General features: G+C 38.5%; 1 protein-coding gene across 2 annotated transcripts; it reads left to right on the plus strand.

Annotated features, from left to right (window-relative positions):
• The first annotated feature begins 7726 nt into the window (after positions 1-7726).
• On the plus strand, positions 7727-26263 carry LOC149003894 (U-box domain-containing protein 4-like). 2 transcript variants are annotated; one of them, XM_089167703.1, is made up of 5 exons: positions 7727-8308; positions 10361-10697; positions 21664-21780; positions 22199-24256; positions 25918-26263. In XM_089167703.1, the coding sequence occupies exons 2-5, from the start codon at positions 10422-10424 to the stop codon at positions 25975-25977; spliced, it is 2511 nt and encodes an 836-aa protein (XP_089023829.1). In that variant the 5' UTR covers positions 7727-8308; positions 10361-10421; the 3' UTR covers positions 25978-26263. The 2 variants fall into 2 exon arrangements, with proteins under 2 accessions (XP_089023829.1, XP_089023830.1); XM_089167704.1 differs by having other exon boundaries at positions 10385-10697.
• Positions 26264-26842: the final 579 nt, after the last annotated feature.

A 26842-nucleotide genomic window follows, 5' to 3' on the forward strand; every position in this document is an offset into this window, starting at 1 on the left:
AAAACTAAAAGAGGAAGAACAAAAGCCTGGCTCAAAAGCAAGCACATCTTGCAGCCTAGGGAGTTCACAAACAAGAAACACCTGGAACCAAGAGAAATGCCACGCAAGGCCAAAGAGTCCGCAACAATATTGGAAGAGCGCGGAATAGAAGAGAATAGGACACAAGCTGAAGAAGCAAACTCCAAGATGTCTTCCACCACTAGAGTAGCTGCCAGCAGCTTCCTCGTTGAGAGCTTTAACAGCAACAAGACAATTCGATTTGACAATGATTCTACGAAGGCCAACATCCAAAGCACATTGAAGACCAGCTTAAATTGCTTCTAGTTCCCCAATTAAGCTTAAACTTGTAAGTATTTCATCCAAGAACACAAAAATGATGTATCTGTTGCTTATTTTGCCAATGATTCTAATGCCACCATGAGTTGCATAATCTGGAAAAGCAGCACCAAAATTGATTTGAAGCCATCCCTCATCAGGAGCAAGCCATTCTCTAAAAAGGGGAGGGATATCTGGTAAAGAAGAAGGGCTCCAAATTGAGGAATATTATGAACAAGCAGTAGATGCTTTAGGCTGCATTTGTTTGCAAAGGTGGGGTGGGAAAAAAGGGGTGGGAACAAAAAACATGTGGGTCCCATGTGTAGTGGGGTGAGGGAGAAGGAAAGGAAAGGGTTTTGTGGAAAAATAATAGGGGTGGGTCTCACTTTTTACTTTTCCCAACTTTCCCACAAAGTCCCACTAAATATGTGGGGTTTTAAAATAGCATGGGGTGAGAAAGTTGGACTGCCACATCAACAGACAAGTTTCTTTAAATCAAGGAAACTTGTCTCCCACTTTCCCACCCCAAGCAACCAAACAATGAATCCGGATCTTCTCCCCGTCGGGGGAGAACAGAGTGCTCCCCCATGGCTTTCTGACCACAAACATCAGTAGGTTCCACTGGTGAAAATTAAAAAAAAAAAAAAAATTTCCAAAAAGTGTTTTTCACCGTGGGCCCCACTGATGTTTGTGGTCAGGAAGCGTGGGGGGAGCACAAAGTGCTCCTCGTACGGGTCGCTGATCCGGACTCCCAAACAATGTACCATTTTGGGATTTAAAGGAAAAATAAAAAATCTACACTTTTTTCAAGAATTTTTCCACCCATTTTTTCCCACCCCACCTTTATTCTAGCAAACAAACGAAGTCTTAGAGATCACCTCCTACGGAATAGTGTCAAGGCCATTAAAGATGAAATTGCTTCCTCCACCTACATGGAAAGGAAAATTAGATTAAGTTACAATCCACATGGTTGGATGCTTAACATATGGATGAAAAATAAAAATAAAAAAAATAATTTTTCAGGATTGGATACATATCAAGCATCCAATCATATAGATTGAAAATTTTCCTCTCCATATACATTTAGCATATCTATGTCACATTACATTTGATAGATTTAGGTATCGAACGGTAATCATAAAATAACTTCACCACTGGATATGCTTATAGTACAGTAGTGACAATCTCTTATATATGGACAATGTGACTAGAGAGATCTTGAGTTCAAACGTCCGTCCCTTTTCATGTTTGTGCCCCCCATCTCCTTCACATCCACTAAGCCTGTGAGCCCTTGTTGTCTTTGTCATTTTGTTGATAAGAAATACTACATGAATATTGTATGTAAGTGGGGAATATCATATTCATATTCATATTCAATTAGTTTTAGACCATTTCGAATCGAATTCCGTTAAATGGATATAAATACAAATTTAAAAACTGACTACTACCATCAATTTACGTTCCAAAATTTTGTTTTGCTGTTTGTGATTATTGCATGTAATTTACGTTTTCCTTTTCTTCTAAATTGATGCAAAAAAAGAAAAAATTGTAACCCTCTCATGTCAGTCCAACCTAATTCAAGTCTGGTTCAAGATAGAAGATGCCAGTATTTTAGGGTCTGTTTGGTTACATGAGTCTAGAGATTTCAAATATCTAGAAATTTCAAATCTATGGAGTCATAATTTATAAAATTAACTGTTTAGTTAATTGAATACGTGGAATGAAATTTGTGAATTCATCTGTGATTTTTGTGAATGCACAAATGTTTACCGTTTTTATAGTAGAAATGAAATATCTGAATATAACCCCTTACACATAAATCTATAGATTCACATTTTTTATGTAAAAATATGAATATCTAAATTTCATGAATCTATAAATTTTCACAACCAAACAGGTATAAATCTCACATTCATGAAGCCAGAGATTTCAAATCTCTGGATTCACAGGCCCTTAATTCATTGTTACTATACATTCAAATGATCTAATTTTTAAGTGTTCGGATGTAAACCCCCTCCCAAATATTTGATGGAAGAGACATTCGAATAGTAATATCCTTTGCTTTCAATCCAATTTACTTAGTCAAGCTTTTATGCAAACGAAAGTTTTCAAGTTCCAACATCCCTTGTGAGATGGAAATTTATGAGGTCCAGTTTCTTGTCAAAAATGGACATGATATTGGTCCCCCGTGAGATCACAAACACATACATTCTCTATGTTAAACAAATGGCTTTTTGTTTTTGGTTACTATCATAATTTTTTATTATTAAAACCTATTTGGCCAATTCAAATAATAGTTTTACCTAAAGAGAAAAGGAAAATACTGATGATCCATTGGCCAATTCAACTAGCGGTGAAATGGAGAACAACACTTAATTGGATTGTCCAGGTCTGCTTTGTGATAATTATTTTTGTTGTCTTTTCATCAAAAATAAAATACTTTTGTTGTCTCATACATTTTATTATATGCAAATTGCAATTCATGTTATTATCAATCATAATCCTTTCTGGCTTTTGCTGAAAAAGCAAAGTTGGTATTACCATTAATAACTAAACCAAGTAATAACATAACAAGACACTCAAATATGTATAATATATATATATAAACTTAAAAGTACATTAAAAAAATTTCCATTCTATGTTAGAGGTGGGTCTCACTCAAGAAAGTTGTACAGCTTAATGAGTTGGATATAAATCATCTATCGTATGATTATCTAGACAAGATTATTAATCAAAAAATAATTACAGAGACTCAGAGAGCCTGTGTGTGAAAGGTTCGAGACTTACCACTTAAAAGATAATATTAATTTACTAATCTTTATTTTGTTTAAATTAGAGCCACATAATATATGATTCTTGTTTGTTACTGTGCAGACATTTCTACGTAGTTTTTCTTTTTTAAGGTAAAGAATACATTTATTGAAGATTAGAACTATTACAAGCATTTTTTTACACATCTGAAGAAAGCCAAGGAATGGTGTTATGTCAAACAGTCGGTAGCTCGACCGAGAAGGTCACCTTAGCCAAGGAATCTGCAATCAAGTTGCAAGACCTTGGAATGAAAGCAAAAAAATGCTTCAACATGGTTTTAAAGCAAATCTGGAATTCGATTATTCGATTACATGGTTTTAAGCCAAGTGATAGATCTAGTTGGGGCGAAGAGTTGACCTGGGCAGCTTCTCATTTCAACAACCAGGATTTGATGGGTAAACTATTTCGGTTCAGTTTTTGTTGCTTTCTCTATCGTCTTTGGATAGAGAGGAATAATCGCATTTTTCAGGGGAAGTCGGAGACTCACACTGATGTTTTAAACCATATTATTTATGATACGAGGTTGAGATTCCTTGGGACAGAAATTCCAGTCATAGATAATGAACGCAATCGGTCTTTGTTTCATCGTTGGAAGATCAAGGTGCAATATAGGATTTCAAGACCACATGCTCTAACTTGGAATAAACCACCTGCAGAATGGGTTTCTCTCAATTGTGACGGCTCTGTCATGGGGAATCAAGGAGGATATGGGATTCTTGTGAGAAATGAGATGGGTGAAGTTATCTTCGCTGCTGCTGGTAGATGTCTGGAAACAAATGTTATTTGCATTGAGCTCACGGCCATTTGTCGAGGACTAGTACTAGCTTTGGAACATTCTATCCAGAGAGTCCAGATTCGCTTTGATTCATCGAGTGCTATTGCGATGATTTTAGGTCGATTTACCATACCATGGTATGCAACAGAGGATGTCTGTAACATCCGAGACTCATTGAGACGGTTATGCCAATATGGGCTTCATCATGTTGTCCGTGAGCTTAATGCTGGAGCAGATTTTTTGGCTGGGCTTTACCCATCTGTACATGAAATTTCTTTCTCTCATCATTCTTTACCTGAAGCGTTGTCTCGTATTATAAAAGATGACGCTGAAGGGAAGACTTATTTCAGATTGTAACTTTTTCTTTTCTTTCTAATACACAGTTACCTTTTACAAAAAAAAAAAAAAAAAAAAAAAAAAAAAAAAGAAAAGAAAAGAAAGAAAGAAAAAGAAAGAAGAAAGAAAAGAAAAGAAAGAAAAAAAAAAAGGCAAAAACACAAGATACAAACTCTATTTGAAGCTTATGTATATCATGATAGATCTGAAAGATTTCACGATCAGGAGAGGAAGCATCAATTTGCTTAATTCTAGCAGCTACAATGAATTAAGAGAAAGCTCCATTGGCAGCATTCAACACATCTAAGGGTGAGCTGTCCTTCCCATTAAAAATGAGCTCATCTCTAGCTTTCCATATAAACCAAAATAAGAAAGTGGCCATAGAGATCTCTCATTCGCAAATTTTTTATTTTCCTTAAACAACGGATCCCAAACATCAAACCATTATTTCAAGGACAAATTAAGCATTTGCATTGAAGGAGGAGAAATAAAAGAAGCAAACCATACTGCCTTTGCAAATTGACAGTTCAAGAAAATATGTTATGATGTTTCAATATTTGCATCACACCTTGAGCAGCAAGGATTAACCTGAATATTCCTCTTTCGAAAACCATCTCCATAAGCAATACCTTGAGCACATATTTTCCAAATAAGTACTTTAACCCTTGGCAAGGTTTGTGAATTCCAAATTATCTTCCAATGACCTTCATGGAAAGAGGCATCTTCTCCATTAGAGTTGTTCACAGTAGGATCTTCTTTCAAATTATTTAGAAAATGATAAGCTGACTTAACTGTGAATTTTCCAGATCTTGTCCCGCTCCAAATAAGTTTATCTTCCTGAGGAAATAAGTTGAGCTGAGTTTTTAAAATTTCCTGCACCTCATTTGGTAAGAAAATCTCTTCCAATAAATTGATCCTCCAAAATCTTGTATTGTGGTCAATCAATTCTACAACTTTGGAAAGATTGCATCCCTCCGGTTTACAATATTTGATTTTAAAACGATAAATAGTAAGAATCCAATTATCTTGCAATATCAATCTTTTCTCTATCTCCCACAATCCAAATCATGCATTTTTTTAAGAAGATCACGCCCCTCCAACAAACTTCTCCAACCCCATGATGGGTAATGTCCAAATTTGGCCTGCAAAAAATCAAAATTAAGGAAATATGTATTTTTTAACATTCTAGCCCAAAGGGCACTTGGATTGGACCATAACCTCCAAGAACTCTTCATAGGTGTTGGCCAGCCAAATATTTCTCGCATCATAATATATGGTAAGTCTTAAGATCTAATGGTTATGATCTACAACATTAAAATCAGGTATGCTATTTAAAGGATTGACTCGATCAACAATACCAACACTTATTAATGAAAAGATTAAACTTAAATTATTATTATTTTTTTTTAACAATACCAACTTGATCCGCTTAAGCAAGGTTCCGGTATCAAATCCTTGTAGATGCAAAAATCCCCATGGGCCACCCACCATGCCGGGTGGTGGGAACGTATAAACCGGGTTGGCACCAAAATTATCTTTAGTGATATATATAATAACTTATATTTTAAAAATTTTAATATATATAAATTTATTAATTTTTAATAAATCTTAAAAATATCATGTCAGCGTGACTTCTTTTTAGTCTATCATTTATCCAAAGGCAAAAGCCAAAGCACGTTGATTGTAAAGGTTTTTTTTATCCAAAACAATAAGACTATAAATCTCAGGAAGCTAACGAGAAAAAGAATAACACAAAGGATACCCATACAACACCAAACAAAAACTATATAAAAATTATTGAAAAGAAAATAATTAAGGCATGTTGCTTGTCAGTTTCTTTGGACAAAATATGTTGTTTTCACTTTGCATTGGAAATCTCAACTAAAGTTCTGATCTAATTTAATTCTTGAAGTCCTAATACCTTAGCAAGATGAAAAAGATGGGAATGAAAGAAAAGCAATGCTAGTAAAATGATTGAAATTCCTCTCTAGGGTTTCCACCCATTAAAAAAAGTTGTGTTTTTGGCTTCAACACCTTTTAACAGAAAATTCCAACGTTCACTTTGCGGTTTTGTAGGCACTGATTATGGAGAAATATATAGAAGCTTTAACTTTCCTGCCATGAAAAGGGAACATGTAGGAGCTCTGGTTGGGGATAAACCAGTCTTATTAATAATTGTGTGGGGCTGAATTTAGGCATTTTATGGTTTAGTTCATAGCCAGCCTGTTTGAAGTCAGGTATCTCAATTTTTTTATTATTACAAGATTTAGTTTTTTTTTTTTGGTAAATTATTACAAGATTTAGGTTAAAAAGGAAATTCAGGTATTACAATTAATGGTGTTAAGTAGTATGGTTTTTTTTTTTAATGGTTGTACTACTAATTATTGCAACTAATACAAATAAGGTATCAAATAATCTGTACACATACTTAATTAAAACTAAGGATAAATAGTTCTTACAAATATACACCTAACTGATATATGCTGTATAATGTTTACAAACCTGAAATCGTTTTTGTATCATATTGCACCTAGTATCGTTTCAAAACCTACCACCTTTTGTTCTTGAAACAACTAGGTGTGACACAGTTTTATGCGGGTGATTTTAGTTCCAATATGCAATACGAGTTTCGATTTGATACCCTCTACTAGAATCTCACCATCTAAGTTTAATATTTCATCCAAAATTATCAATTTGTTTTTATCATTCTAGATAGTAATCTTTTACTCTCATGGGCACAAGTGTGAGCTATTCATTCTAGTTAGTCAAGATTGGATTTTTTTTTCCATTGTAGAAGCGAGAGCAATCAAGGTATCTATCATTACATGAATTAGATAGTTAAGGAGTGGACATCGACCAAAATCTTTTTCATGAATATGAAAAGATATTTTGGTTTAAATAGCTAGTCAACAACCTTGCTGCATCCTTCAAAATACGAAAAGAGGAAACAAGACGAAAATATAGAATGAAACCAGTAGAATAAGATCAAAAGTACAGAATTAGCGAGTGCTTTTCCTCATTTACTAAAGGCACGCCATTGCTTTAATTTGACTTTATGAATCTTTGAATATGAAATCGATACCACCTTGGTTGACCTCAAGTGATGCATTTAGGTTGGGTTTTGAACATAAGGTATTAGAGTCATTCAATTTTCATCGAAAATAGTAAAGAGCACTAAACTCCCAATGAAGAGCTAACTCAACGCCTCTAGCTTTTTTTTAGACAATCATCACTTGCCAACTAGAGTACCCTTTAAATTTAACTTTTTTGATTGAATAGCATCAAAACACTTTAGATTTTTCACGGGTAAATTGTGTTTATTTTTTTGGGTTGAACTTGTATTTTTTTTTGTCAAAGAACTTGTACCGATTTTTAGAGAAACGTAGAATGTTTCTCTAAATTATAATTTGCCTATTTAATCCCTTCTGTAACCGAGGTCTCCTTGCTTGTATACATACGTGCATCTGTGACTGCTAGCACTGGAAAGAAGAGTTTACTTGTCAAGACCAGGTCCTTAGTATCATTCAACTAATAACCTTTTCAAATTTTGAGGTGAAACGGTCACGTTCAGGGAAGAAGTAACCGTGTGGAGGAGTAGGATGAGCTGAGCTTACGTAAGATAGATGAGAGGAAAAAAATATACTTTTCTTTATTCTTACCCTTGCAGGCTGCGCCCATTTCTTAGATGTCGGAGTTTTGACCCTTTTCTTCCCTGCACATAATTGTTTCAATTCTTTTCGAATTTCGACACTGCATCGCAGAAGTCGAATACCCAGATCGGGTTTACAGTTCCAGTCTCTGAAAGACTTGTTGGGAGATTGTTCTTGGGGGCAATTAACTGGTAAATAGCTGGTTTTGGTCGGGGGTTCTATAGGGGCCGGTTACTGGAATCAAGTTTCTGCAATTTTAAACGTGGGTTTGATTTCTTGATGTTTTGGCACATGGGTTTTGTGGATTTTGGGATGAGATGGTTTCTTTGATCGAAATGGATTGATTTGGTGATTGGAGGAGCAGAAATGTGAGAGAGATTGGTTTGGCATCTGAAATTGGAGAAGGTTTATAGTAAAAGAGGTATTTTTTTCATTCTTTTTATCAAAATTTGTTTTCCAAGCTGTTTAATTTATTTCATGAGTGACTGATGTATGAATTTTATTGGTGCGGGATGTTTATTGTTTGGGTTTTATCAAATTTGGATATTGGATTGTGAAACTGTTCATGATGATTAGCTTTGGTTCATCTTGCTTCGTTCGATGTCGTGTAATTTGAAGTCTAGGTTTTCTCTGTTAAGCTAACTCCAGGTAGCAGGACTGAAAACGTTATCTTTCCCAGACTGAAGAAGGGAAAGAAAGTCATTTACATTCATTTCCGAAGTAGACTTGTTTTTTCTTGATATAACTGAGTATTCTAGGTGTTCTTGTAGCGCAGATCGAAGAAGTATGCTCTTCTGTGTGATATGTTATATTTATTTAAGTTATCCATATGATAAGGTACCTGATACAGTAGTTCAAGTGGTATTCCGCTTGCTTACTGTTATGCATTGTCTGGAATGGTAGTGCCTCTGTTTGATTCCTCATATCAAAAGATTCTTCTGTGTTATGCATATTCTTTGCATTTTTCCCATTTTAGCCCTTCTTTCATCAGAGCTTATTGGTTCATCTGCTGTTGTTCTTTTGGGTCTCTATATAACTTGCCAACCATTCGTCAGGAATTCTGGTCTTTACTTGGAATGGAAATGAACTCTACTTCATTTCACAAGAACATCAGCTACCCCATTTTTCAGAAAGAAAGTTTACTGTGATGTTTTCTTCTCACCATTCTCATTCACATTTCAATTATTCTTTTTAGAGTACTGATGGTGATGGCCTGGTGTCTCCAAGAATTAGTTGTTTAGCTATAGCTGTTGAAAGTATGCTTTTCTTGTTGTTGTGACCTCAGATTGTATGTGTATGAAGTTATGTTTTTTAGGGGCTTCTCCTTTTTGTCGAAATCATCCTTACCACACGCCCCCCCCAAAAAAAAAAAAAAAAAAAAAAAAAAGAAAAAGAAAAAAGAAGAAGAAGAGAATGTTTTTGGAGACCTACTTTAAATTCTGGGGCTTTCTTGGTATAGATCTTACAGTCATTTTTTTCTCTCATTTCTGTGTTGTTAGTTCAGTGCAAGAGGCACTTGATCCAAGATTTATCTCTATTTACAGTGTCTCTTGGAGTGTAGAGATCACAAACGTGAGTTCCTTTCTTTGCTTTTATGCCATGACATCACAATCAATACAACCATAATAACTACTGGACTAAAGATTGTGTTCTCTATTGTCCTATTAAGCTTCAAAGATGTTACAAAAGTTGCAATCCGAGGCAACACCATTTTTTCATAGAAACTGAGGCATCTCTTTCATGAAGTTCTTTTCAATTGTGGACTAGCATTTCTTAATTACTGAAACGATATTTATGTAGAACAGCTAAGGAATACCCTAAGGATGAACTAAAATTAGGGTTCCTTGGAATTTCTTCTGTAAATGAGTGCAACTTATGTTAGCACCAGCCCAGCTAAGTAATAGCCTTTTTTTTTTTGGAGGGGGGGGGTGTACAGAAGAAAAAGAAGAAAAAAAGAAGATAAACAGCTGGGTGGCAGAAATGTAGCGATGTAACAGTAGGGTGCAAAATTAGGTTTTCCAAAATTGCAATTAGGGTTGGTGGTTGGTGGAAAAGTGTTATTGCAATCATGAAAGATTTAAGGTCAGAGGCTTTGTTCCCACTTAATCACCAGACACTGCCCAAGTTTAACTTCATCAAAAAGTTTAGTTGGTCCTGTTATGTGGTGATAAATTGAAAATGGTTCTTGCAATTCTAGATGATGAATTGTGAAGTAAGTGATTCCACAAACAAAGAAGAATTTTTTTCCTTGTTCGACTTCTTCTTCTGGTGGTTGTGCTGCGTATTGTTTCGGTGATCCCTCCTCACTGAACTGTGATAGCATTGCTATTGTTTTGGCCTTGGTTTGTAGTTTGATAAGTTTCTCTGTTATCGTTATATGTTTGTCCTGAAACTTTACGTATTTCGTCATGATTAAGTTGTTTACTTTTATCCTGTGTGTGCTATCTAAAATGACAACTGTGTCACTGATCAGGAAGTCAGAGCTTTTTGTTTTCAGTCACTGGAGGATTTTATTGTGATTTGAAACAAGTCTGATGGAGATATCGTTGATAAAAGCACTCCTCAACAATATTGCTCGGTTCAGTCAATTATCTTCTTTCGACAACATAGACGCTGAACTGGTTCGGAAGTATTACCAAAAGTTAGATGAGATCTTGAAGCTATTGAGGCCATTACTTGATGCAATAATTGATTCTGAAGTAGCTTCAAATGAACAACTGAAAATTGAATTGGAAGAGTTGGATGGCTTTGTTGATGAAGCTAGGGAACTTGTTGACAGCTGGCATCCAATGATGAGTAAAGTTTATTTTGTATGTTAAACTATTTCTTTTCTGATTTTTTATTGTGCTTTTTGTCGAAAATAAGAGGAGATTCTTTGTGAGAAATAGTTGAAATTTGACAGTTTATTCATTGCGATGAATTGCTTGGCTGATACAACTATCCAAATTTTGTTGGTAATTGAGCATGAGAAAATTGAAGTAGTTGTTGAACCTGACCTGTTTGATGCAGTTGATAATGTAAATGTTACCTATTTATGCATAAAACAGAATCTGGGTAGCTGTATCCTTAGGATTATGCTGTTGTTTAACGTAAACATTTCTTTTTGCTGTCAACACTGACATGATTTTGGTTGTTGAAATCGAAAAAGGTAATTTTTATTAGATGATGTAAACTGATGATGCCATCACTTGTTTGGACATTGTCTCTGTCCCAGTCCAAGAAGAGCCCTTTGGTATGGCAGTACTGATTAGGGCATGTCTAAAATAATGCAGCTTTTGAATTGTACAAGAGAATCTTTTCAGTCACAGTTTGGCCATGGTCAGGGTGTTACTTAGCTTGCTATTTAAATTCTATTTGAATATATTAAAGAAAACCTTCATATTTTCATGTTTTGTTGTTTTACCTCATTAACATATATATTTAAAAGGGTAAATTGATCATATCGACTCACTTGTCCTATATTTACAGTTATCAAACTATTGATTTTCCCCTTCCTCTTCTTCCTATTCTTCGAATTCCCTTTCTGAGGAAGCCCACCATACCAGGCAATTCTCAGGTCTGCGTTAGGTGCAGTAGAGTAAGAGTTGGAATAACTTCATTTCCAGTTTCAGGATATGACTAGAAGTGCCTGGGGAGCGCACTTGCGAGAATGAAACTCAAAGTAATTGATGGGACCCACACAAGTGGTGGAGCATGTGGTTTAATTCAATAGAATGCGAAGAATGTTACCGGGGCTTGGCATGCCGTGATCATGTCGAGAGAGGGGTGCCATTGGAGACGTGGACACCAGGTGGTGCATGGCTGTTGTCAGCTCATGCTGTAAGCTCTTGTGTTAAGTACCACAACAAGTGCAACCCTTGTGTTTACTTGGCGCTCTAGTCTGAAACGCAGTGATGAGCCGGAGGAAGATGAGGATGATTGCAAGTCATCATGCCTCTCATGACCTGGGCAAGACGTGCTACTCTGGACATGACAAAGGGTTGGGATCCTGTGCTCTATCTTTTACTCTCTCTTTTAAACGGATATAACCAATGATAGATTGGTTAACCTTCTTGTTTTTTGTATTTGTGGCTGTGCTGGGATGGTTGGATACTCTTGGTTCTCCTTTGCTCTCTAAAATTTTTAGAGTTTCAAACTTCAGACATTTCTGGTAGATATTCCAATCTCTAAGATCCTCTACACACTTCATGTTGTGGACCAGGTCAAGGGCGTCCCCCAACTTGGACAAGACTTGTGAATTTTAGGTGGGCTGGGCTTAGCCCACTGCCTTGAGATTTTCTCTTGCCTGTGCACAGCCAGAATCTCTGCTACTGCAATTTCTGCAATTTCTTTGGTACTTCTGGCCTTCTGCTGGTGTCTATAGAGGTGTCTTGATCTTTGTATTCATCCTCCTATGAATTACCAGTGGGATCACTGGGAAGCCTCTTCTTACATGTTGTTTTCTTTTTGGTAAAACCTCCTTGACTGGTGCAATCATCAATGAGTGTTGATCTCTTAGAGTTCCTATTGGAGGGTGGTTAAAGATGTTGTGGACTAAGCTTGCAAATTTTACTTGTCTTACCATAACCCTTTTAGCAGGTTAAAGGTCAAGATTTTATTCAATCTAACCCTAATGGGATGAAAAGGGTTAGATTTATTTTGTTTATCTAAGAGGGTTTTATGCTTATTTTAGCATCTACCCACTTAACTAGGGCTTCTAAGGTGGTTGATTTCATCATCTGTCATCAGTGGCGAACTTTAGTGGTAAGCTCATCTTTGCTCACTGTTTAATATGGCAAGGTCTATTCCTTTGCCAAATGGGGTATCTGGTGTCATTTGGGCCTGGGTCTTGCTGTCCAGCCTATAACAGGCGTTTTGAGCATAGCAGTGCTCTCAGTCTTGTAAAAAAACAAATATAAATGGGAGTTCCAGGTTGGATCCCCTAGTTTGAAACTGTTATGCAGAAGTAACTGCCTAAATGCTGTATTGTATACATCATATGTGCGTACAAGTCCCTTACCTTGTACATTAATGTTCAAACAAGATTGTAAAATGCACATGTTGACTGATCAAACCTCAGAGATCATATATCAATCCATAGGTACAACTCGAAACCTATGTTTTATCTTTCCCATAATGTCAAATTGCTAACATGTGCTAAGTGCTAAGCGCTAAGCGGCTCCATTGGTTCCAGTATCCAACAACATTTGTTTATAACTTGGGGGTGTAGAGTTACCTTCCTTTTAGATGACTTTGAGGGCATGGTTCAAGATCTCGCTCTATTCAACAACATTTATTTATAACTTGGTGGCATAGAGTTACCTTCGCCCTCGAGCGAGATCTTGCCCCTTCCGAAAACCGAGATCTCAACCGAGTTGGCGAGATCTCGGTCAAGTGATAAGCACATTTATGTGCGAAATCATAGAGCATAAAGCATATAATTTTACACATTTTAGACAAGCTACCTTGAAGTTTTTCTTGTTTTTGAATTTGTAGGGTAAATAAAAAAGGGCAAATGTAGAGCTAAAAGGCACGAGAAGGAACATTTTAGAGGATGCTCAAAAGCCATCATCGAGCTCTTCTCGTGGGTCCCCATTTGGGAGCCTGGATTTGAAGATATGAAACCATTTTTAGAAAGACAAAATGGGGATATTGATTTTTAGTTTATTGTATTTTGTACTTTTTCATGAATATCCCTTGCTACTTAGGAATATTCTCTTTTATTGTTTAGTCCACATTGGAAAATGTAAAGCATTTTTCCTCGATCTTTACCTATAAAAAAGCCAAGCCCCACTCCCCGCTAGATATACTGGAAATTGTTCAAGCTCTTCTTCCTTGGTAAAAATCCCTTAGTTGGCTCTTTAAGGTAGCCTGCTACCTTTAGTATAATTTTATTCTTCAAGTAAGCGTCTTTCTTTTCCTTTCAATTTTTTTTTTAATTTAGTTCAATTTTTCTTTTCAAGTAGATAGAAATTTTCTTTATGCATTGTAGTTTTTATTTCTATTGAATAAAATAGAATTATTATTTTTATCATTCTCGTCTTTGTTTTTCTCTCTTGCGATACTTCCCTCTCTAAATATTCCAATCTTAGTGACAAGGGTTGGAGGAGTTAGATCGGGCTAAGCGTAGCAAAATTTTTGTCTATTCAAGAGCAATTCACATCTCACATCAATTAAAGGGATGAGATCGTATACTCCCTCCTTGTGATTTTTACTGCATGATTTGTGCGCTTGCAGTTACTTTTATTTTATGATCATCAAGATATGGTCTTTTTTTGTTTGGCCAACTTGATGGCCCATCTCGGTGGGTTTTAGGGTCTAGGTTAGGTTCAAACTTGGTAGTTAGCCTACTTAGGCCTTCTGAACATACTGGTGGCCTTGGATTTGTGAGAAAACAACCCTAAGTATAAGTTCTAAGTGAACCCTAAGTGTGAGATCGAAATGTTGCAGGATTGGAGAATGCAATGTTATATAACATGTAATATAGAACCTTTAAGGCTTATAAATGAAAAGTAAGTGTATCAAATACATCAAATGGCTTAAATGTCACCAAAATTCCATCCATATGAGCATCACAATATCAACTCTCAACTCTCAAGAATCGAATAATAAAATTATACAACCATTAGAAATTCTATTAAGTCATAACTCATAAGTTCATAAGACTAGCATAGAATGACTGATCTTCCTTTGGTGTTGTAGATGTGCTAAAAGTGGTTGCAAGTGAAAATCCAGCTGAAATCTACAAAAAATTGGGCGAAAATTGAGAGTTCCAATGAGATATGGTGAGATTTGGGGAGATATCTAGCGAGATATGGCGAGATCTACAGCGAAACCTCGCCTTTTGTCTTGTCTTGCCTTCTTAGAAAAGCGAAATATGTTGTGAGATCTCAAACCATGCTTGCGAGTGGATGAAATGAACTAGAGATGGTATAGGAGTGCTAAGAGTTAGTTGCAGTAGCTTGTCACAGCTCACAACATGAATCTGGCAAAAAACAATGGGAATTTGGCAACTCTGGCTCCACTGGGCACAAAAAGGCGAAGTAGCTCTACCTTTGCGAAATTGAGTCGAGATATCTTGACTCAATCGAGTTAAGAGGCTTTTTATAATATGTCTTGGGTTAAATTTTCGGTTGTTGTGAAATTATGATTCAAGATCTCGTTCAAGTTGGCATAATTTCTAGATTCGCCTGTGGTTTCATGTTGCTCTCACAAAAAAGCGAGATACCTCATGAGATCTTTGCTGTGTGACCATGATGATATGTACGTGGTACAAGTATAGTCCATGATCCGTACACAACAATATATAGATACTCTATTTATGGAATAAGTTGTATGGGTCGTATTTAGGAAACCAAATAAGTTATGTCTACATTTATATGTCAATCATATTTCCATTACTATTTTATAAATAATCACAACAACTAACACCTCATATTCCTCAGCATTTAATCTTAATTATGACCGATCACATTCCATATTTCTATCTCATTTTGCAGTTCCACAGCATAGTAGTTATGCGCATCTCTCGTCTTCAACATTCGTAAGCATTCTATTGTAACGTGTAGATGCATGTTAAAATATGGATGGATCTATCATCCATTGCAGAAGCAGGATGCAAATCAACATCAATGCGATGTAGTAAGCACAACAATACAAGCATAAACATTCAAAACAAAGTCAATCTCTCGTCACTCCTCTTTTGATCAATGATTTTCTTGGCTGTCACATCCTTTAATAAACCCTGATAGGCCTTCATTTGTGGCTCGTCTTTGACTAATGAATGTTTTAAAGTCATTATAAATATAGTTGTTTGCAAGTAATGTTTAAAATCATAAATGGCATTTTGCTTCAACAGATGGTCACTAGATTATCCCTTGTTTATCATGTAGGATAAACTGGTGGTTGTCCGCACTCAATGTTGTGATTTTTAGGACCTCAAGCATGGCCAAATGGTATTTTTAGGTCATTTGAAGTAAATCTCATATAAGAGTGTACATGGACCGATTCCATAGCAAAGCCTCCATTATTATGTGGGTTGCAAACGCTGGGTGGGTAATTAACCCAAAGTTATGGTTTTGACTTAGCATGGTCAAACAGTCTTAGATCCTGGGTAAATCAAAGGTCTACACCTATCAATTGATGGGAAGTCACCAGGGTTAAGGAGCATTTATCATTACAACCTTGTTTGTAAGGTTCAATGTCTGTAGCATTTGGTGGTTTATAGGTCTTCCAAAATCCAAAAGAGGATAAAAGAGGCTTACATAAGGTGTGCCTTAACTTGTAATGTGAGTTGGTGTGTGAAACTGGTAGGTAGTAGGCCAAGCCAAGCTCCTTTTGGCCTACTCTCTCATCTTCCTTTTCTAAGGTTTGCTTCAAGCTCAAGCCAAGCCCTTTTTTTGGATGAATAAATGGTCATTACCAAAGGAAAGAAGGGAAGAGGGAAATACAAAAGAGAAACAAGATGACTCAACATGTGGCATTGAGCCTTACAGGAAACCTAAAAGGGTGCACGAAGAGAGAGAGATGTCCCTTCTCTCGGAGGGATTCTCTTGCTCTCTGGCTCCTAGTCATCATTAGTTTAGAGAGGGATGGAAGAGAGGGGGAGTGAGAGAGAGTGAGGGAAGGAAGAGTGAAAAGAGTTGCTAGGGAGGGAAGAGAGACTGAGAGAGACAATGTCGGAGAGGGTATGAAGGTGAGCATGAGAGAGAGAGAGAGAGAGAGAGAGAGAGAGGGTATGAAGAGAGAGAGAACAAAGGGATAGAACAAGAGAGGGTGAGAGAAGGAAAAGAGAGTCGATGGTGACGAACCCCTAAACAACGAAACCCTGCGTTTGCCCTCAGCTCAAGCCAAGACTTGAAATGTTTTAATTTATAAATGTCACACATTAGGCCATGTTGGATTTATCCTTAATTTAGTACAAAGGATTGTTTAGTTGTGTCTTCATTGATTTTAATCCGTTCATTAGGTTGGGCTGACCCACCATTTTGACCTCATAAGATGCATGCGTTGTTAGATCCACAATGTGGCAGGACATGAACAAAAAAACCTATCATGGGGCAGGTGGGTCCCACTAGATTAAATGCCAATTAAGGCTGAGTGTTTCTCCACATCTTGGCTCAAGAACTCGCTATTGCTAGCCATCTCACAGGGCCAAAAAACCAAGATCTCGCAAGATCTTGGTGAGTTGGGGGAATATTTTCCCCCTAACTTGATGGCCTTACATGGTGACTTATAAGGATCTTTTGGGGCTAAGACTTGCAATCCAATCCATTTTGGACCTTCTGAAAATAGTTGTGGCCTTAGATTGATGAAAATAGAACCATATATTTAAGTTCCCTGTCAACTCCAGGTTTAAAACCTTGGTGCCGAAGGCGCTAATGTGATCCGGAATTCGACCGCTGGCTGAACCCCTGGAGTGTGCCCCAAGGCCACTTCAAAGTGGTGCACCTACGGCTGGCCAAATCCTCCAAGAGTGGTAGTTTGGTCCACTCCAGCCCTTATTAGTTTCTGATTTTAAATTTCAGAATTTTATTTTTATTTTCAAGGAGTCTTGATCAGTTAGGGAGTCTAGTTTGAGTTGAAGATTAGTTTCTTTGGGATTCTTCTTTAAAAATAGACTATTACTTCATTTACAAGAAGAGTTTCTTTAGTATTTGAGTCTTAAAGGGAATCTATTTTTAAGGAGATTCCATTGGATCTTTAGATATTTATTTGGACGGTTGAGATTATTTGTAAGGGGATCCTAATCTATAAAGGAAACATACTAAGGATTAGAGTCTTTTAGTGGGCCATAAATAGGCCTACTCTGTCTTTGTAATCTCTAAGTCTGATTATTTGAACAAGATTAACTGAGTTGAGGATTGGGATTCCTGTTGTGGGGGCCATGGTTGAGTTAAGCATTGAGATTCTTCTTCAAAGATCAGCACCAACATATACTGTCTAGCACCCTTCTTCTTCCAGAAATTCTGGCAACTATACAAGTAAACAACCCCCTTCTACCCTTTCTAGTACCATCGCAGCCCCTCCCTTCCCCTTACCCTGCAGTTTCAGCAACGCTGGCCCCTCCCACGACCCTGCACACACCTCCCTCCGCCTTCCCCTGCCATCGCAACCCTAGGACCCCTCCCGCTTTGCTATCGCACCTTGGAAGGAGCATCCCCAGCCCCCTACGACACCCTAATCCCTTCCCCGACCCCTCTGCCACCTCTTGCCTACCCTAAAACACCCTCCCGCCCCCTTTCTAACCCTCTCGGTCCCCCCCTCTCTTCCCTTCTTCCTGTTGCAATTCAGAAACAGAAAAAGAAGGGGAAAAAAAAAAGAAAAAAAAAAAAGAAGAAAAGAAGGAAAGAAAGAAAAGAAGAAAGAAAATAAAAGAAAGGAAGAAATAGAAGAGATCCTTCCCCTTTCAAGATCCAACCAATAACTAATTTACCTGTCCCTGAAATTACTCCTAAAGTTCCCTATAAATCCTGAACCCATTAGCATCTCAACGCCTGCAACCCATTTAGGTTTTGTTAGTTCCCACTTTACCCAGAACCCAAATTTAACCATACCGTCCATTCCATCCTGATTTGATAATTGATTGCTGGAAGATTTAAACCCTCAAATTTTCAATTTTAGGGAATTCTTCCAAAAAACCCTAACCCTAAAATTGGGTTTACATCAGGCACAACTTATAAAACCTATTGTACACATCATCAATGTTCAAAACTCAGAAAACTATAACATATTATACGTTGCACATCTTCATCATCAATGTTCAATTGCAAAGTTTATGACATGTTGGGCACAAATTACAATAAAGTTTTGTGATAAACTGAGATCTCACTGAGATATCTGAGATACTGGTGAGATCTCGCTGAGATATCCAAGATATTGGCAAGATTTTGCTGAGATAATGGCGAGATCCAAGGTTTTGGTGAGATGCCGAGATATCCAAGATATTGACAAGATCTTGCCAAGATTTGACGGAAGTATATCCAAGATATAAGTAAGCTAGTCGAGATATTATCAAATATTCCAAGATATGACTGAGATATACAACATGTGACCGAGATATATGAGATACGAGCGAGATTTGGTAAATTTTTCGTCTCACCAATTGTCTTGTGACTCTTGTCTCGTCTCGCTTGGCTGAAAAAGTGAGATCTTGGGAGATCTCGAATCATGCTCCAGATTATCCTACAATATGATTGGTTGGATGGGCTGGTGGTAAACTTGGCTAGCTTGATTTTGCACCAACACATCATGTATGCGAAGAGATCCCAAGGTGTCATCCACTGTGTGAATGTTTACCGCTTGCTTTTTGGAAAAATACCATTTTTGGGTAGATGTTTATTAGTTTGTAATGTTGAATCCAACCAAATCTTCACTAGTATGGAATTGATATCTATGGAGTAATGTGGCAACCCCAGCAGTGTATGGCAGTTTGATCAGGTAGGGTAGCTGAAATCCAAGAATATAAGGGGTTTTGTCATTGAGTTGTTGTATATTTGAAAAAGTTGTTTTTGGATATGACAAAATGTCAATATTTGGTAGAGCACCAGACTTTCAAATAAAATAGTGTTTTTTTTTTGGATGAATAAATAATAATATAAAACAAAAGACGAACTACAAGAACGATCCAAACGGGAAGGATCAAGGAGAAGGGATGAATTGGGAGTTGAGGCCCAAGGAGACAACAATAAGCCTATTCCTTGGGGAATCAACAACCGGGGGGTGGGGAATACAAATGAGCCTAGCTGAAACATCAAAATAAATTGCGTTCCAAATCGAATCAAGAGAGCGGGATTTAGAAGTCTAACGCCTTATATTCCGCTCCCACCAGAGATGATGGATCATAGCACCATAGACAAGCTTACCAACCCGGTTGCAAATTGAGGAGCCTGTAAAGTTACTCAAAACCCAAGACTAGTCACGATCAAACCCAAATGAGCGGCGGGAGCGGGGCCAAATGAAAGCAAGGGCTTTTCTCCAGAGAGAACTAGAGAAAGGGCAGGAGAAAAATAAATGCTCAGTATCCTCAGTACCGATCCAGCAAAGGATACAGTTGGGGTTCGTAGGGATATGGCGGGAGACGAGGAAAGCCTAGGTTGGGAGAGCATGGTTTAGGGCTCTCCAAAGGGTGAGGGCGTGACGGGGAATGTGTCCGGGGAACTAGACAAGGGGGGCCATAGGGGGAAAGGGGAAGGGAATCGAACCAGGTTCCAGGCAGAAGCCGAGGTGAAGGATTTAGAGGTTGAGAAGAGCCAAACTAAAGTGTCATGAGTGGAGGGGATGATGGGAGGGAGAGAATTCCAGACATGTGTGAGACTAGGGTGGGGGGTAGGGGTCCAGGAACCATCGGAGATGAAGTCCGATAAGAGGGAAGACTTGGGGATGCGGGTGTTATAGATAGTGCGGGAGGGAAAAAGAGTGAGGAGAATACCCATCGGATGCCACGGATCTAGCCAAAACTTAGTGGAGAGGCTTGAGGAGATATGAGTGGTGATGGTAGGGGGAGCGTGGGGTCTGAGGAGAAGGAGTTTCCTCCAGATCCAGGAAGGATTGGAAGGGATAGGTACAGTCCAGAAAGAGTCCGATTTGAGAAGGTAAGAGTAGACCCAATTGACCCAAATGGAATCTTATTTAGAAACAATTTTTCAGATGAGACGAATCAAAGCAGCGGAATTGACATCATGAATCCTACGGATTCCTAGGCCCCCCTTAGTTTTCGGCCGACAGATGTTGGACCAATTGATGGGGCGGAGGAATTGCGAGGATTCCTAGCCTTTCCAGAGGAAGGCACAGAAGATGGATTCCATCGCCGACGAAATGGACTTGGGAAGGGGGAAAATGCCACACCAGTAGAGGTATGAGGATTGGAGGACAGACCGAATGAGCTCAACACGACCGAAATAAAACAGTGTTGATTCTGAGTTTCACTCATTATTTCTTGTTGGCATGTTGAAATTAGTGAAATTTCTGAAAAGTTGCCCGAGTTTTGTATTATGATTCCACCAGTATGCAATTACCTTCTGCTGTCAATCTCGAGAAATTAATCCATTTAACATCTTGGTAATGGTTTATAGAGCCTTGGGTTTATATTAACTGTTTGGATGGCTTGTAACCTGGTCTTAAAATTTTCAGTTCATGCATTACTAGCATTGGGAATTTGGTTTTAACCTAATCTGTCTAATGGTTGCCTCTTGTCTTCTTCTCTCTCTCTCTCTCTCTCTCTCTCTCTCTCTCTCCTTGTGGTATGTTTTTCCTCCTTTAGTTGGTAACATTCGTTATTAATACTTGAAGTTCTTCAATAACATGAGTGGAACCTTTGAGTGAGTGGTATTAGAGACTCGTGGAGCAATACTTCTCTCCGTGGCCATAGACATATGGAGTTGAAACAAGATAGTGATTTATTCCAACCCCCCCCCCCCCCCCCCCCAAAAAAAAAAAAAAAAAAAAAGAAAAAGAAGAGAAAAACACAGAAGAAGAGAATCTGATGGATGTTACATCTAATAAATTGTGTATCTCTAATAACATCATTGTATGTGCAAATCCTGATTCTAAATACAACCTGTATACTTTGTTGGGCCAAGTGGAAAAGTTTCTTTGCTCTGCAGTTTTCTAGTGGTTTGTTTAGCACTTACTCCTGTTTCTTTCTGGGGAATTTGTGGGCATCTAAATGAGGCTTGAAGTAGGTTCAATATTTGCATACTTACTATATACTTTTATTCCCTTTCTTTGTTTTTTGTTTCTTTTAAATTTATAAACGTCATTTATTTTCTTATATCCTTTGATTGGATTTGTTACCAGGTGTTGCAGATTGAATTAGTGATTACAAAGATTCAGTCTTCTGGTCTGGAGCTTCTTCGTGTTCTGAACTCTTTGTGTGAATACCTCCCTGATGATTTGAGTTCAGCTTCTCTTGAGGTAAGGTTCCCGTCTTATGTGGACTTTGTTATCCCTCCATAGCCATCCTTTAAGTGATGAAAATTCTCAGCAATCCGGACCCTAGTACCTGATAGAAGTATGTTTTATTGCTTGATAAGTAAGCATCAGTTGGATGATTGTAAGTTTGTAACCACAGAGACCTATTATCAGTAATCCTTGGAGAGTAAATTTGCATTCTGTAACTGATATCTTGAGAGAGAATTTTCATCTTGTTTGACCATTCAGTTGATGCAACTGTAGGGAAGTGTGAAAATTTTAATGTCTTCTGCTGATTGTAGTACCAGATTGAGGAGATACATCATCCCTAGGGTGTCATCGTGTGAATCTTAAATTCCATTTTCAAATTATGTCCTGATTCTTATTTCTTCATTCTGACCCTGAGAATGATCAATTGCAGCACTATGTTCAGAAACTCCGGTGTATGGGAAGTGAGCAGACATCAGCTATTATTAAACAAGCTATTAATGATCAAGTGGATAAAGCTGTACCAAGCTCAGAGATCCTGGTTAAGGTTGCTGATTCTTTGAGCTTGTCATCGAACCAGGAACTTCTAATGGAGGCTGTGGCTCTTGAAAAGGTTAAAGCAAAGGCCGAACAGATTGAAAAGGATGGAGAGGTTGAGGAGATTGATCACATGATTGCTCTTGTCACCCACATGCATGACCGCCTAGTAAAAATAAAGCAGTCACAGAGCAATAACCCTGTCTCCATCCCTGCTGATTTTTGTTGCCCTCTTTCCCTTGAGCTGATGACAGATCCTGTGATTGTGGCTTCGGGACAAACCTACGAGCGGGCTTTCATCAGGAAGTGGCTTGAACTTGGTCTTACTATCTGTCCGAAGACCCGCCAGACTCTAGCCCACACTAACCTGATCCCCAATTATACTGTCAAAGCTCTAATTGCTAATTGGTGCGAGTCAAACAATGTGAAGCTGCCTGACCCTGTGAAGTCAATGAGCTTAAATCAACCGTCAACTCTACTTGCCCATGCTGATTCAGGTGCCAGAGACTCGTACATCCCACCACATTCAGTTCATTCTCCTGCCAGGAGCAACCAGGCAAGGTCGCAGGAGTCAACCAGGTCCATTGGTTCACCAAATAAGAGCTTTGCATCATCTAATGGACCCCATATAGAGGAAACTTCTCCTTCACACCCCCATCCAGCATCTGAAGGTGGAAATGGAAGTGGACTTGCACTGGATGTTGGTAGAATATCACTGATGAGCTCTGAAGATAGGGGGGCCAGTTTGGGAGAGAGAAATTATGCTTTAGGTGCTCCACCTTCAGTGGCATCCCGAAGAGACTTTCCTGAAGCAAGTGGTGCTGGCGAACAGCTTCAGGGTCATAATCGTAGTGCTTCTGCATCAAGCACAGTTTCTAGTGCAGATTATCACCAAGGAACACCAAAGGATACCAATGAGGAGGCACGTTTGTCTAGTGATATGGCCCATTACAGTAGTGATAATTCTGGGGAGGTGACATCTGAGGCCCCAGGTCCAGCTACTTCAGCACCGCGGAGAGAACCTGAGTTTCCAGCACGGTTAGAGACACGATCTAGAAGCCAAACAATCTGGCGTCGACCATCTGAGAGATTTGTTCCAAGAATAGTCTCTTCGCCAGCTATTGACACAAGGTCTGATCTATCGGGTATTGAAACCCAAGTTCGGAAGTTGGTCGAGGACTTGAACAGTGCTTCTGTAGATGTACAAAGGGCTGCCACAGCTGAACTTCGTCTTCTTGCTAAGCACAATATGGATAATCGGATCATAATTGCAAACTCTGGGGCCATAAACTTGTTGGTTGCTATGCTTCACTCAACTGACCCAAGGATCCAAGAGAATGCTGTCACAGCGCTTCTTAACTTATCAATTAACGATAATAACAAAACTTTAATTGCAAATGCTGAAGCAATTAATCCCCTCATTCATGTGCTTGAGGCAGGGAGCCCTGAGGCAAAAGAGAACTCAGCTGCTACCCTTTTTAGCCTTTCAGTCATCGAGGAGAATAAGGTCAGAATTGGTCGATCTGGGGCAATTAGACCTCTGGTGGAGTTACTGGGAAATGGAACACCTCGGGGGAAGAAAGATGCTGCTACAGCTTTATTTAATTTGTCTATATTCCATGAGAACAAGGCCCGGATTGTGCAGGCTGGTGCAGTGAGATACCTTGTTGAGTTGATGGATCCTGCAGCTGGGATGGTTGATAAGGCAGTTGCTGTTTTGGCAAACCTTGCAACAATTCAAGAGGGGCGGATTGCAATTGGTCAGGAGGGGGGGATCCCTGTCCTTGTTGAAGTAGTTGAACTTGGGTCAGCAAGGGGGAAGGAAAATGCAGCTGCAGCATTGCTACAGCTCTGCACCACCAGCAATAGGTTTTCTAATATGGTGCTTCAAGAAGGAGCTGTGCCACCATTGGTGGCACTGTCACAGTCTGGTACACCCCGTGCCAAAGAAAAGGTATGCTGCTAATAGCTTTTCACATACATCAGTTTAGGAGAATGCTTATAAAACTGGGAATCAGGGATCTCAAATGCAGAAGTGGGGATGGCATTGGCAGCCTTAAAAACTGGAGAGTCAGCCAATTTGAGGAGTGAATGATTCCTGTGTTTTTATAACGGGAACTGGCCATATCAAAACATCTGGAATTGAGATTGGTGATCATTGATTCTGCTATAAGTCAGGTGATCTGCCGATCCAATTTCTGATTCTTGAAGCCTTGTGAGCACAAATGATGTCTTTGGCATCTTGATGCCTTTATTTTGACATCTGTTCATTGAGCAGAAACCTCTGACAGGTGGGTTAGAAATTCCTGTTGAATGTGTCTCATCCATGGATAGCAGTCTGACCAGGAAGCCTCTATTCGATAATGATGATTTCTTGCCTATTGACTACCTGATATTAATATCTCTAGGAATAGAAAAATAGACTAATCTTGGGGGTTTGTTTTCAAGGTTGGGCAATTAATCTCTAATGTGGGTGCTCTGGGCTCAAATGTAGGATGTACTGAACCATTTCCTGCATTCAGAAAGCTCGTCTTACCTTTGGAGATGAACATTAGTATATCATTTTTTGAAGATGATTAGATTACTATTGCATTGTTGGCATGCAATGGATTCTGTAGCTGAAAAATAATTGTATGATCGGAAGAAGCGAGGAATCGTACATATTAGGAAATTTTCTGAAATACCATATGAGCCTCTCAAACAAGGCTCCTTGCATTAGTGGCAAAAAATATTGAAATCTGAGAAATCCAGATATCCTTTACTCCATTGTTGGTCTCCTCTCACCTGAGGGCTGAAAGAGCATCTTGAGGGGTATCTCAATTTAGACGCTGTTAGGGAAGAATCGCCTGATGGAAGCCTATAAGAGGAAGAAACTTGGAGATTATTGATGTTTATGGGAACTTAATTTTTCCCTCTAGAAGAAATGTATTCACAAAACATCGGAAAACATATAAGAGGTCCAGGTTAAAATTTATTTGGACAAATTTTTGCAGTTTGATGGCTTAAAATTCCATGATTTTTACTCGAGTCTGAAAATTTCTTGGGTATTATTTGAGAACCTTTATGTTTGGCCCAAGGACTAGTGGTCCTTAAATTTACCATTTATGAAACATTGTGATCATGCACGGAGAAGGGCGGGCCTGGCGCAATGGTGGAGTCTCTCCATTGTGCGCTGGAGGTTGCGGGTTCGAATCAGCCTCTCTGCAAAACGCAGGGGTAAGGCTGCCTAGAAAGTCCTTTCCCCAGACCCCACAGTGTGGGAGCTTCGGCACTGGGTACGCCCTTTTGTGATCATGCACGGAGAATGTAGGAAAACCCTATTATCTCTATTCCTACGGATTCCTATCATTTCATCCTTAAAATGCTGGTGTCCTCTACATTGTTCTTTTTGGACATCAGTTGGAACTCCCTTAATTGTTCAGTGTCCCTGGTAAGTGAGCTTATTCTTGGGTACACACGGAATGTCCAGAGAACATCTTCAAACTATAAGCAAGCTTCTGAACTAGGGACCTTAGGTCTATCCCTTTTAAATTTGTTTGGTTTCATGCTAGGGTTTTCCAACTATTATGCTAACGTTTTAGGGTCTAAATTATTGAGCTTCCTTGTTTATTGCAGGCACAGCAGCTTCTTAATCACTTCAGAAGTCAGCGACATGGCAATGCAGGAAGGTCCTGATATTTAGTGTGGATTTGGTCTTAAATTCCAAGACTAGTGGTGCCACAATTGTGTGCTGTAAAGTCTTATTTATATGGTACCTGAGTTCCGACATGGTAAATAAGCAAATTTTATATGCTGTTGGGATGTTGCTTGTTTGTTTAAAAAGAAAAAAAGAAAAAAAGAAAAAAGAACTTTTTGTATCAGGGGGAAGGTTGAGGTCTCTCGATCATGAGTTTGTATATGCATATTGTTAGATATGAAATTTTACATCAGGCAGTCAATGTTCCAGCCTCTGTATCATGAAGCTTTGAAGGTAATCAGCATTCTTCTTATTTGGTTACTACCATAGGTGCATTCTCTTGGGAGCTTGAATGTTTTACTGATAACTGAATTCATTGTTCATTTTCTAGTGATATGATCAGATGTGGGTACTTTTCTTTGGCTTTGGTTACTTTTAACAACTTTCTTTGTTCAGTTGAACATTATTCCATGGTTGGCCTGAGGTAAAATTTAACTGCACCCTTTGTGCCTATATTGCCAGTTTCCAGGCTTGGGTACCTGGGCTACCTGCCATCCTCACTGGGTACCTCCATCTCTAATTAGCCAGATGGATGAAGAACTGAATACATCAAAGAACTGATTGCAAAATATTGCGTCACCATACTCCTTTTCTTTATCATTAAAAAAAAAAAATCTTTAAAAGCCTGCAAAATTTGTCTGTGCAGTAGTGCATTCCCAACGCACACACGCCCAGAAAACTCTTTCTTTCTGGATGTACAAACTTATCATTGGGGTTTTCTTTTTGTTGTGTGAGGGGCGGTAATCCCAGCCTTGCAAAGTGCATGGTTGTCACAACCCAGGGGTGCAGCCTACAACCCCTGGA

The sequence above is a fragment of the Hakea prostrata genome, chromosome 9 (genome assembly GCF_041222555.1).
Source record: "Hakea prostrata isolate BN-2017 chromosome 9, UWA_Hpros_2, whole genome shotgun sequence".
Classification (NCBI taxonomy): Eukaryota; Viridiplantae; Streptophyta; class Magnoliopsida; order Proteales; family Proteaceae; genus Hakea; species Hakea prostrata.

Excerpts from the sequence above, each read along its gene's own strand:
- LOC149003894 (XM_089167703.1), top strand. The coding sequence starts at position 10,422 with ATGGAGATATCGTTGATAAAAGCACTCCTCAACAATATTGCTCGGTTC. Across the intron at positions 10,698-21,663 it reads TGATGAGTAAAGTTTATTTT|GTGTTGCAGATTGAATTAGT; the intron begins GTATGTTAAACT and ends ATTTGTTACCAG. Across the intron at positions 21,781-22,198 it reads TGAGTTCAGCTTCTCTTGAG|CACTATGTTCAGAAACTCCG; the intron begins GTAAGGTTCCCG and ends GATCAATTGCAG.